The 13,278-nt window shown below is 50.7% G+C and overlaps 1 protein-coding gene across 2 annotated transcripts; it reads left to right on the forward strand.

Moving 5' to 3' along the window:
* The first annotated feature begins 106 nt into the window (after positions 1-106).
* LOC122371433 (ankyrin-1-like) lies at positions 107-12,965 on the forward strand. Of its 2 annotated transcripts, XR_006254733.1 has the most exons (10): positions 317-484; positions 5,461-5,668; positions 5,923-6,083; positions 6,613-6,811; positions 7,177-7,307; positions 7,548-7,695; positions 8,031-8,164; positions 9,541-9,717; positions 10,038-11,506; positions 11,588-12,965. XR_006254733.1 is itself a non-coding variant. In XM_043347762.1 (9 exons), exons 2-9 carry the CDS (start codon positions 5,495-5,497, stop codon positions 10,930-10,932), a joined length of 2,019 nt encoding a protein of 672 aa, XP_043203697.1. In that variant the 5' UTR covers positions 107-484; positions 5,461-5,494; the 3' UTR covers positions 10,933-12,965. The 2 variants fall into 2 exon arrangements, 1 of the variants encoding a protein (XP_043203697.1); XM_043347762.1 differs by having other exon boundaries at positions 107-484; positions 10,038-12,965.
* The last annotated feature ends 313 nt before the right edge of the window (positions 12,966-13,278 follow it).

A 13,278-nucleotide genomic window follows, 5' to 3' on the forward strand; every position in this document is an offset into this window, starting at 1 on the left:
AGCTAGAGCCTCGTCAAAAATGCTATGTAAACCGGGTTAATCATTAGCTTTTACATGTATTTTTCAAGCTTATTATTTAGCTGTACAGACCCCTGTCTTCATGCTAGTGATGAGAAAAGTAGCACAGAAAGGACTCTCTTATATTGATTTTCTGCTGGACGGCCGTGATTTTGATTCAAATCTTTAATTGCTTTACGTATTTGAGGAACTTTTTCCTTGAACTTTCGAGTATTAAATTGAATCATTTATTTGCATCATTTTTGCAAAGTAACGCTAAATCTGTTGTTATTATGGGAATAGTGCTGATCCCCAATACTTCAACTGAGAACTCGAGACGTCGATGGCGAACAATTGATAATGAATTGCAGTGTTTCCATGATTTTCTGCTCCGTGGGTTTGTCGCAAGCTTTTTGCGATGGGAATGTCTTGTGTAGAATTTAAGTATTTTCATCTGAGTGCTCATTAAGCACTGCTTCAGTCTTTGGTGAGTGTTTTTCTGTGGAAAGTGTTATATTTACGATGCGCTGGATTTGCCGCGGCGTCTGAGGTTGAAGAAATGTCTTATTAATGTGGAAATCTGTGTTGATTGCCATGCCTTTCCTGCAACGAAACTTAATTGCCAGCTATGACTACTGTTCTACATTTCCACAACTTAATGTAGAATTAATCTACGCCATAACAATAATCTTAGTTTGACGGGCGGTTGTCAGTTGTCGCTTGTCAGTTTTGTTCTACACGATTATGTGATTAATATGTTTCACGTGATGTCCATACCCAATCTACAACATAGTTTGCAGTAACTGCACGGAGTACAAGTGCAACATGATTTGGGAGATAGGCGGAAAATAAATGGCAAAATATTGAATGGTGCATGTAGCATGATATCAATATAGATAAATATCATGTTTTGTCAAGGATATTAGGACTACATCTATCTGCCTTTAGCCTACTCTAAGAGCAGCAGGCATTGGTAATGTGAATGCATGGAAAGGAAGAACACTCTTTTATTAACCCTATTCCTGGCGGGGGGGGGGGGGGGGCCTCAGGAGCCCCCCCCTGAGGTTTTTTGGTTATTTCTCCCAAACGCGTTGAGCTAGGAAGCTCAAATTTTCTGACTTTTCCTAAAAGGCTTTTACGCATGTCTGAAAATTTTGAGTTGATCTGACCTCAGGTCAGGTCACCAGAGGCGGTTTGGTGACCCTACCTCAGAAAAGTTTGCAATCACGCCAGAGCTAGAGTTTTTGACCGATCAATTTCTTCTCTTCAGGCTTTAGTTAGGGTACCAGTATGTGCAATTTGTATATCTCAGAATTTTGATATCGGTGACCTAAGGTCAGGTCAGTTTCGCGACCTCCCCATTATAAGTCAATGGGGGAAAAATCAACTCCCTGTTTTTACCACTAAAACGGGTCGGAATGGCCCCATATACAGGTCACCAAAGGTTTTTGGCCAATAACTCCGTACAGGAACAAGATACAGACGCGTGGATGGTCTCATTGTGTTCAGCTCGTCAAGACGCATCAAATGATATACATGATGACCTCGAGGTCACGTGACCTGAGGTCAACCTTTGACCTTGACCTTTCGAGGTCAACATATATATCATTCGATGCGGATTGACGAGAGGATCACGATGATGCCCTTAGTTTGTTCCTATCTTGACTAATTCGAAAGTTATTCGAGAAAAACTCTCTCCATATCTAGCGCCGCCATTTTGACTTTCGACCCCTGTGACGTCATCTTTGACCTGACCTGAAAATGACCTTAGTAAAAATTGTAGATCTTGACCGTGCGTATCCGATGCCGTTTACCGTTTGTCGCTGCGATGTGTAGTTTTTGAGATCTGAAGGGGGGGGGGCCGAATCGGCCCCCCTCCCGCCAGTTTCTTGTCCCGGCGGAGCCCGCCAGGAATAGGGTTAAGCTAGAAAATAGGTAGAAGAAATACTTGGATTTTGTACAGTATTTACAAAAAAAAATCAAATACACATTTAAAAAGAGGTAGGTTGGTAGGCACTAAAGAATTCTGCTTGAGTTAACAATGGGATGTACACATTATCTTTACCTACTGCTGTCATTGCATTTACATATATAGCCATTATTGATTGTGATCAGTTGTAATTTACAAGTATAGCAGTATAGTTGCAGCATGTCAGCGTTTGCGAGGAACCATTGCAATTATTGATGGATAGTGAAGCTCAAGCTTCTTTTGGAGTGGAACACATTACTCTTAAAATAATTACCATGTTACAAGCTAAGGTTCCATTAACCCTCGCCGGCCGAGGGGGGCGGTTGCCGCCACCCATAGGGTTTTTTCGCGATAGCTCCGAACACGCTGGCGATAGAGAGCTGAAACATAGCATACCTGACCTTTGATTCAAGCTGGATCTTTTGATACCAACCACATTTTTGGGTCAGGTCAGTTCACTGACGTATGACGTCATAAGTGAACCTCTGCACGGTCTTCAGATGTTGCAACCTCGCAATGCCCTCACTGCCAGAAGAGCTTTCACAGGGAAATTAAACTTGCAGGATTTAGGATCCATTACGAGTCTCACAACTTGTATATCTCAGATTTTTCCTAAGGGTCATATGAGGTCAGGTCATTTTCGTGACCTCACCATTATAAGTCAATGGGGAAAAATGAAAACTGCTATTTTGGCACCAGGAACCATCCCCAACTATCTCAAGCACACAGAATCGTGATTTGATGCATTCCTTGCAAGGCTAGACACGTCACTTTTGCATTTGCAATGTTGACCTTGCGTGACATCGTTTATGACGTCATTAAAGGGACCCTCCCACCTTAACATTAGTTTTGAGTTGAGATAGCCAAGTTTGCGGCCAGGCTCAGAAACCACCATTTATCCTGGTCGCAACCCCCGCAGCTTTATGGTGTTCAAGAAATTTCTTCCCTTTACTTGCAGGGTGGGACCAGCGTGGTCCCTATCTCTTAACCATTACGGGAATCTGATGACGTCATCAGGCTTTCGAACGTCCGTTAAATGTTTGACTAAAACGTTTTGTAGCACGCGGTGGTATATGCTGCTTTGCGCGCAACAAATGCCGCACTTTCAAATAAAGTCGCTAGGAACAGCGGAGACCCCAAAAAGTAAACAAAAGTAAAAGTCTAATATCTTGAAAACCGGTGAATATTTTTCGATGAAATTTGGTAGATATTCGTTTTTGCTCTTTCTGAACCGAGCGACATCACTTTCATGCCAATTCATTAACTTTTTTGAAGGTGGGAGGGTCCCTTTAAAGGAAATAGTTCACTTTCACGAAATTATTTTTTTTTGCAACGATTTATGATTTTTTATGTTCAAAATAATCAGCAAAGAAAATAAAACCTTTTTATAACAAAAGATTTTTTTTCTATATTTTGCTATAGGAAGAACTTTTCAGTTTCTGTAAGGCACAGGCGATCCAGTATGAAAAGAGCATGGGTCCCGAAAATTCTTCAGAAACAGAGAAATTATCGCAGCCACCGGCATTTGGGCGATCTGCTCGATCTGATAATGTTCCCCTGAATGTCCTAATTGATCAGTACGAGAATTTCTCTAGAGTTCTCGTAGATAATTTCTCTACTTTCTGAATAATTTTCGGGACCCATGCTCTTTTCATACTGGATGGAAATATATGCAAGGCACACATCCTCAACGCAAGACACCTTTTTCGGGACGAGAAATAGAATATCTTTGCCTAGGGTGATCGTTGGGCTGTAAAATCTCCTGATTTATGCTCGTCTCAGCCTAAGCTACAGAACTGCTATTCCAGTTCAAAACCCATGTTAAAAAGTGAACTATTTCCTTTAACGTCATATTAGTTTTTCGTCAATAATTCTTGATCAAATTGAGCTAGCGAGTCGGGAAAGCCCCCCAATGGACTCCGGAAGACCTGCCGAATCGAATGATATGCGACATGACCTCTTTCGACCAACTTCGTGACCTGGGGGCGCTGACCTGACCTTGACCTGAGGTCAACACCCTAAGTTGACCTGACCCAAACAAAAAGTATATCATTCGACGCGCCTGGGCGAGGCGAACACGATGCTGCCAAAATCGGCGCTCTGCGGCCGTTTTTTGCGAAGTTATTCACCAAAAACTGAACCGTACCTTGGGGCACTTGACCTGACCTCAGAGATCACCGGTTGACCTAGGACCTTAAAATCGGGTACCAATCTCTGCGTCTCGTAACGGCGCACACGCTCGTTTTTTCCGCGACGCGCTAGCTCCACCAGGGGCGAAACGGCGAGGGGGTCGTACCCGCCCCCCCCCCCCTCGACCGGCGCGTATGTAGAAAACATATAGGTCCGGTGAGGGTTATGAAAAAAGCTGTTGGAAAATAGCTGAGGGAAGTATTACCTAGCTTGGTAAAGACAGTTACTGATTGTCCACCTTGTGGCTTAGTGGATAAATAATCTGCTGTTTAACATGCTGAGAGTGAGTTCAGTGCTGGCTCGTGCAGGGAATCTCCAATGCTGTTTGACCCACGTTTCTGTATTGAGCCAGCTGATACCTGGCAAGAGAGGGCCACACTAGATGAGGACTTTGTCACTATGTTCCCGTGATGTGTCAAACTTAAGGCTAAAATTGTAACAGTGAATGATATTCTCAATAAGCACTGCTAGGTGTGGCTCCTGGGTGTAATCAGTAATGGCTGCAGCTAACACACACTGTCTTCCAAGGACACTGTATTGCAGCTGACCGCCGGTCGGCGCGTCCATTGACCTACACAGGACATATTGAGACATTCTCCGCTTTCATCTTCGAAAAATAAGCACGCATCAATACACACATCAACATCACTTACTGGGTGCATGACAAATAGGTACAAAAAGCAATCTCGGAAAATCTACGGCCACATACTCGAGACAAACTAGTGCCATTCATTGAATGTCTTTGTGTTTATAACATGAGTACCGTGAGTAACGCCACATCGATCTATAGTTAGGGCAGCGGAGTCGATAGATTTTCGGTGACTCTGACTCTGCAGCCCTGCATGGTCTGCGGAGTCGATGGATTTCCGGTGACTCCGACTCCGATTCCCGCTCCGGTTTCCGAAATCGACTACAACTCTGACTCCTATTAGAACTGTCGACTCAGACCGACCCCGACTCCAACTCCGCAGCCCTGTGACGTTCTCTATAAATGACATGTTGCCTCCCTTCACTGACATGCAACTACCAATGGCCCGTGTCACAACAGACCGTCTATCTTCGAACGAATCTCGAACAAAGTTACGAGTGAATGGCTGATCTCCAAAACGTCAAGTCAATGTTGAACGGAATCGCGAGAAATCGAACCCAAAAGCCGCCCTGAGCCGTTCAGACTTTATTTCTACAAAAAGCGACAGTTTACGTGTTTCATCACATTTCGAACACACTGATCAGCTCATTCTGTTGGAAGCTACGAGCCCCAGCAGAACACTGATTGTTCTGCATTGTGCGGCCGCTGTTCACAGGACGAACGGGAGCGGTCGACAGCCGACTGCCACCATGGGCAATCAGCTGTCGAGCTTCTTTCAGTCGGGCAGCGCGCTGCTCAACTCAAACCACCGCCAACTGAGCGAGCAGACCACCAAGAATGTCCGCTTCTTGTTCGACACGCTGCGGGCTAACCCGCGCAACATGGTGCATCGGCTCCAGCCGGTCCTCTCGCAGATCAACAAGGTAGGCGTGCGGCGTGACCATGCCGTGCGGAAACTCATTTGTTTGTGCTTTGACAAAAGTGAATGCGGTTAGTGGTTACGATATCAAGTGTTTGCTCCTGATTTGGGCGGTATTTATCATTTAGATTACATGTGTCCAATTGCGAAGATGCAGTGGTTCGACCATGGGTTTCTGCTCTGATGAACGTTACCGACATTCACCAATATTGAGGATGGCTCTCCAGTCCACACATTTAACCCGCTCGTCTACCACAGGGAGAGAACATTCTTCAGGTGCACAACGAGGAGGGCTACAACCTGCTGCAGAAGTGTGTCGGCATGAACAACCTGGATATGGTGCGCTGGATCCTGAGCCGAAACCTGGACGTCAACCGCGGAGTGTGCTCGCTACCACTTCACATCGCCTGCCTCAAAGGGTGAGTGTTTACGGAAGGTGGCTGGCTGGGGGGGGGGGGGGGCGGGGGGAGAGGACCACACTGTGGCTGGGCATGATTTAGGCTGGTGGGAATTGGGTAGGAGAAATGGACGAGATTTAGGAGGATTTTTGGAATGCTTAGATAAAATGATCTTTTATAGCATTTGACCCAGTTTTTAGTGCTTCAGAAAAAAGTCAGCTTGTATGCATCACTAGAAGTGAAAAAGCTGTTGGATAGTACCTGCGCTTTCATGATCTGTGGCTGCTATAACATTATTGAATAATTTGTTGTCCATGGCAGGCTTATTTGATGACATTAGAATCGTGAAAAGTCACAACAAAGGACATGAAAATCATCTGCTCAGTTTCCGATATTTTGGATTGAGATAATCAATTTTCTAGCGGTCAAGGCTGGTACAGGCTGTGGCAACTAAGGCCGAGAAGTTTGTAGTTTGCGCTATCTTCTTCTCCATTCGGGTCACGCCTCCTCCCCACCCTCTGACGCCGCTGAGTCCCCGTCGGTCCGGCAGGTACGAGGACTGTGTGGAGATGCTTCTGAAGCACGGCGCGCGCATCGACGTGGAGGCGCGCATGTGCTGGCCGGGCCCGCACAACCAGAACTGCGAGCAGCGCGGCAACTACTGCAGTCCGTTTGAGCCGGGCGGCGCCGACCAGCGCAGCAGCGACCGGCTCCAGTCGGCCGTCTACTACGCCATTGACGGCGATCAGGTGGGTGTGTGGGATGGTGGGACGGGGATGAGACAGGGGAGATATTGGGATCGGGCGGAGCTGGTGTAGTGGCGTGGTTTTGTACTTATAGTTGGGATGTTATTCTTATATTTTTAAGATACGGGGCATCATTACAGATTCATGCCATAATATGATTTTTCGTTCTAAGCATTTGAGCTGTTTTGTTGCCCTCCTATAAAGCTTCCGGATTGCTGTCTCGGTATCAGCTAACAAATATATCCCATCGCAATGAACCCGTCAATCACTTATCGTCGTTAAATTTATGCGACATATCGGCCGCTCGATTTAGTGCACTGGAGCCGGCCGGCCTGTGTTTGGTGTCTGACGGCTGTCCCGCTATTCAGGTGGAGATTCTCGAGCTGCTGACCCAGCAGGGCGAGGACCACTGGTTGCCCTGGCACCAGAAGCGGCCTCTGCTACACATTGCCTGCGAACGGGGCGCCTGGAACTGCGTGCAGTACCTGGTATCAGAGAGGTGGGTGCGGTAACAAAATGTGTTTGTGGGTTGTGCAGGCCATACACATTCTTCCCTAAATCATGCCGTCATCTGGCATTTCCGATTGAACGAAGGAGGCAAGAACCAGAGCAAGAAGCTCTGCCTACGTGCGCAAGCTACTGGCCACAATAATTAGTCAATACAAAGCGATCGCTCTAAATTCCTTGAAATTAAACCCATCGTCCTTACTAACCACTTTCGGGCCTGGTCTCCTTCCAGGTCGGACGAGATAAATCAGTGCTACGACGAGTACTACCCCATCCACCAGGCGGCGTTACATCACGTCCAGTTTCTGGAGAGGCTGATTGCGTGCGGTGCAGACACGCTAGTACGGACCTCCACACAGCAGATGACGCTACTGCACGTGGTGAGTGGGAGTGGGGCCTGGGACTAACTGGGACTGGGACGTGGCTGGGACTAGAGAGGGAGTAAATACCAGCAGCTCCACACAGCAGAAAACTCTGATGCATTTTGTGAGGCGAAGCAGGATACCTGGACATAGCTGTCCAGATGACCTGGGAGAAGGGCAACTTCACAAGGCTAAGACTGTCTTGGAGGGTATGCCAGTCATTAAGAACAAGCCACTGCTGCATGTAGTAAAGGTGGTGGGCAACCAGACTGAGTGGATGACCTAATGGGGTGTCCGAAGCTGAGCACCATCCGCAGCAGCCTTCCTCTCACGTCCCCGCCCCCTCTTTGCAGGTGTTTCTGTTGGGGAAGAAGACTGTGAGTGACACGCTTTGTACGGCCAAACTGCTGCTCGACCACGGCCTGCGGGAGTTGATAAACGAGCCGGACTCGCTGGGGAACACGCCTCTGCACGCACTCATCGCTAGGTGGGTGCGCACATCAAGCTGACGACGACGTACAGTGGGGTCAGACCGACGTCTTGTGAGTACACGTTCCTGGTCTGACGACGGCGAATTTCAGTGTTGTGTTTGGTGCTAATGTATTGTTCAACGACTCATTGCTTAGCTGTCGAGACCTGTGACCAGGGATTCTCACTGTACACTTAATTTTGCTCTGGATCTCAGTCGTGTTTTATTTTAGGTCAAGCCACGTTGTAATTTGTATGTGTGTCTCTAACAAAACACTGCATCCGCTTATCTACGTGGTGCACTCCAGAAGTTTTGAGACTTTAGTAGAGACAGTTGTCTGTTTCAGAGAAGCATGAAACTTGTATGACTCGAAATGGAACCTCCCGAGTCCAATGCACCTGCTTTAGCGCTCCTGTCACTGCCTGAAGGCCTGCTGATAGGCCTTCAAAGTGAAGGTGCCCAGGGCCTCTGTCACAGCCTCACTCATCTCCTCCACATCCTCCGAAAGAGCTTCTGTCAGTCTGTCTTCTGAGCTTCCCTGTCAGTCTGTGGAACATCCAGAAGCCACGGGGGCCAGATCAGGACAGTGGGAAGGGTTACGGACGGTTTTGACGCACATCTGTGTCAGATAGTTCGTCTCCATAGTGGACTTGTGGGTGTGTGCGCTGTCCAGGTGCAGGAGCCCCTGGCCACAGTTGAAGAGTTCCGACCTCTTGCGGCGAAATCTCTTTCTCAACTCCCTCAGAACCTTCACGAATCATTCCTTATTGACCATCTGGCCGTGTAGGGGACCCAGGTTATGAAGTTTTTGCCTTTTTGTTCTAAGTAAGGGATTAATTTGAACTTCCCAGTGGACCTGCGCCGCTGTCTTTATTGGGTCTGAAGGAGTCAGTGTGTTTTCATTGGACCTTCTGTCTCTTGGTCTCATGATGGTAAAAATACATCCAGCTTTCGTCTCAAGTCACCTTAGAGTCAATTTGCTATGTTTCTCGGGCATTTTTGCCAAGCTAATCCCAAAATTTTATTGCACAGCGACCCTCCAAGTTGTCTTCACATGAACAGCCTGACTGTGCTCTACACTGTTCACTGTGACAAGCCGCGTGCGACTTGCCATGTTCAGGGTGACACCGTTGCCGTCTTTTGCAACGTAGAAAAACAAAATTACGCAAGTACGTTTATAACAACTGTGGTAAGGACTTGTGAGAACAACAAGTATCTAGCACTGTTCATATGGGTTTTACGAGGCCAGTCTCAAAACTTCTGGAGTGGACGACGTAGTGTGAGCCCAAGCCCCACGAGTCATCGGAGCTGCACTCAACCCTTGACCGTCCCCGCTGTCCTGAAAGCCGCACTCTACCGCACGCCCTTGACCCCCTATCCCAATTCGTATCCAGGTACGCGCTGGAGGAGGCGCGCTACGGGTACGACCACGAGCCGCCACCGTGGACTAAGTGGGATACGCTTCACCTAGTGCGCTACCTCCTCCAGAACGGCGCCGCGCCGAGCATCAACCAGCAGGGCAACAGCGCGCTGGCCTGTGTGCTGCGGCACGTCAGGGACTGGGAGTTCAGGTGAGGGACGGACGGACCGGACCGGACCGGGCTGGACGGGTGGGCGGGCGGGCGGATGGATGTGCGTGAGGAAATGGACGTGAATACTGGTAATGAAGGAAAGGCCAATACGCAAAGCACAGCCTAGTTTTTTTTTTTTTGCATGCATTGACATAATGACGTACTTTTTCAGAAATATCCATCGTGATTTGCAGTGTGCCAAAGTTCTGCGTTACATAGCTGCGCGATTTGTCGACGAACTTTGATCGGCCCCCTAACCAGCTCCTGCCGGCTGCCACACATCCGTCTGAGTCCCGCCTCCTCCCTGTCTGCGCCACCAGGTACGAGCTGTTGGACATGCTGCTGCAGAACAGCGGCAACCCCAACATCGTGGGCCGTGACGGCTCTGTGCCGCTGATGGTCTGCCTGGTGCCGCTCATCAACAAGGACCCGCTGCACCACTTCAACCACACCATGAAGGTGTTCTACCTCAACTGCGTGCGCATCCTCTGCAAGCACGGCGCCAACCCCAACTGCTCGTCGCGCAGCAACCTGACGCCGCTGCACGTGCTCATGTTCACTGCCTCGGAGAACATCGCGCTCAGCCGAGAGGCAGAGAAGGCGCAGGCGTTCGACTTCATTCGGCAGCTGCTGGTGATTCTGCTCCAGCACGGACTCGATCCGAACGTGCGCTTCAGTCAGCGGTCGCACCACATCCTACTGTCGGTCATCGACATGGTGTCGTCGGCACGCAGCGCCGCCGACCTGGGGCACGTGCGTGACCTGACGCTGACACTGCTCCAGTACGGCGCCGACCCGAACGTCGCCATTAGCACGAGCAACGAGCCGAAAATCTGCCACTCACAGTCGTCCGTGTTCCTGAAGCGGTCGTCACACCAGGTGTTGTATTTTTACATCCAGCGGCTGATCCGGCGCGAGGAGCTGCTCCTAGACCCGGAGAGGCGTTTTGAGCGCATCATACGGCTGTACTACATGTGTATGGACCACAGCGTGCTGTACAGTTGTCTGCGGCTGCTGCACACGCAGGCCACGCTGGCGCCCATCAAGTGGCAGCTGGCCAGCCTGTTGCGTCAACTGCAGACCAACCCGCGGACTCTAAAACAGATTTGTCGTGTGACCATCTACGGTGCGCTGAGACGTCGGCCCGGTCCCAACGTCAGTAAACTGCCGCTGCCAGCACAGCTCAAGGAGTACTTGCTGAACTTTGAGCCGTAGTGGCCGACGGTGCCGCAGCGGACGGCTGCTCGCCGGGCGAGCCGCGCCGGGCCGGTGGTGGGCGACCCCCTCCTCCCCGCCCGCCTCCCGGCCGGCCGGAGACCCGGTGACGCGTCTCCGCCCGCGCTCCGAAGGCCTTGACGTGATCTGTGGCGGCGCAGGACGCCAGTGTGATCTCCGCGGCGGGACGGTGCGGCCGACCGACCGGCCGACTCCGACCCGACCCGACCCCGTGCTGCGTGCTGAGTGTCAGTTCTTATCTGAGGTACGTGAGTAGCGTGAAAGTTTGGTGCAATAGGTGGCCGACAGCTGAGTGATATTGAATGTGATGCGAGCGAGAGGACTGGGCGCGTGGTAAGTGCTCGATATTTGTGTGATATTGTCTGAGGACGACCCGCGGCTATCCCCTCCTGTGTGATCTAACGCGGGCGGTCCTCTGTGATGAGTCGGCGGACCTCAGTCTTCGCGTGTCGCTCCCCGACCCGCCACAGTCGGCGCCGCCACAGAACGCACAGAGACGGGGTCTGCGGTTTTGACCTAATCAGTATTTAAGACGTTTTGTTATTTGTGTTTGGCCGCTGCGGCGCGGCCGTGCCGGGCCCGGCGGAGCTTCGGTCGGCCAGTCGCCTCGGGTCGCCGGGCCGGGCAGGGCCGCGCCGCCAGCGGCCGTTCTGAGCTTACACGCAGTGGGGCCTTCGTCCCTCAGTTTAGGGCTGGGCAGAACGTACCGGGGGAGGGGAACGAAGTGGCTGCCAGGTTTGAAGGCCCGCCACACGGTAAGAGCTATGCGCTTTTTGGTTCTTCGCCTTTTCCCGTCTTTATTCATTCACGTAGCTCCTCTTCCAGCTATCCACCGATCTTCCGATTTTATATCATGGATAAGGCAGCCATGTGTCTCAAGTAACATAGACTGTTCATTATCGCCTCAGACTGACTGCATGCTAAGGCTGCTTTCTTTACCGAGTGCGGCTTCCATTATTCTAGGGCTATACTCCAGGCATATCTTGAGAAAAAAAGCAGAAAAGTGAGTATCGCCTGCCGTGTCGCCCGTTCAGTTGCCGTCGCCGCCGCGCTGGATAACGGATGTGTTATGTGCCGACTCGGGGACCGCTGCGTCTCGCTGATGGTGAAAGTGCGTTCCGTGACGGGTGAATTGGTGCTCGTGCTAACCAGTTCCTCCCAACCGATTGTGCATGGTCCTTCTTGTTGGTAATCTGCGTTCTTTATTTTGTCTTTACAATGAGTCTCGTCTGCCTCAGTGTCCTCGATAGATTACTACCGTTGTTCTCGTCTTTGCCTGTTCCTTTACCGAGTCTGACTTTGTTTGGTATCTATCTGGGGATGTATTGCGATGCTTGGGACATGATATGACCGAATATCAGGTGACCTTCATGCAGCCGCCACCCGTCAGGGCCCATCGCGCCACTGCGCTGGGGCGCGGTCGGCTGGCCCGGTTCTTTCAGTTGTGATCGGGGACGGGACTCGGCCCGACCTCCCCAGCCCGTGATCGGTATGTGCGCGTGTGTGTGCGCGGAGGGGCGGTCTGTGCTCGGTTTGGGTGGCCCTCGGCCGCCGGCGCCGTGGATAGGAGGGTCGAGCGTCGGCTGACCGTGGACCGTCCATGAGCCGGGAGTCCCCGCGTCAGTGGTCCTCAGCGTGATGTCATGACTCGTATGACTCTGATGTGCGTCTCGAGTCAGCCGGTGTAGGCCCGCTGGGCCCGTGTGATTGATTCAGTCCTATTGATTGGTGCTCGCGCGTGTGTGGCGAGCTGCTACGGCGCGTGCCGCGGCTCTCGCCGTCCCGCCCACCGTTGTTAGGTAATCTCCCGGCCGGCAGCGCCGCCTCAGTCAGAGGAGCCGCCGCGCCGCGTTATACTGTGTTCGCCTGAGGGTCGCGCGGGGATGGCACAGGGCAGGGGTGGGTAGGAGGGGAGGCCTCCCTCGACATGCCAGTGTTCACTGTACAGATATGAGTGGTCTACTTGAACGAACTTATATTATGATTTGTTAAATATATCGAATGCGACCGTGCCGGCTGTGTTGGGAGGAGCACGGACTGAATTCAGGCCGGCATCGGCACTTGTTCAGTTCTACAGAAAATTGTGCGTGGCCCAGCATCATGCCAGCGGTAGGAGCGATACTGAGTTTTTGGTACCTAGTAGGAGCAGAACTTAGCGCAACCGTGGGTAAAAAAGTGACGGCGTTGAGCGCGCAGCGAAGCCCAAACAAGATCACATAAATCGCTGATGACTCCAAGGAGATGATCGACAGAACTCGTCATGTTCTCGGGTGTGTTTGGAGAAATCTGCCACACCAAAGTCCAATGCCCAATGCTTCATGCTTA

The sequence above is a fragment of the Amphibalanus amphitrite genome, unplaced genomic scaffold, assembly GCF_019059575.1.
Source record: "Amphibalanus amphitrite isolate SeventyFive unplaced genomic scaffold, NRLGWU_Aamphi_draft 001244F_arrow, whole genome shotgun sequence".
Lineage (NCBI taxonomy): Eukaryota > Metazoa > Arthropoda > Thecostraca > Balanomorpha > Balanidae > Amphibalanus > Amphibalanus amphitrite.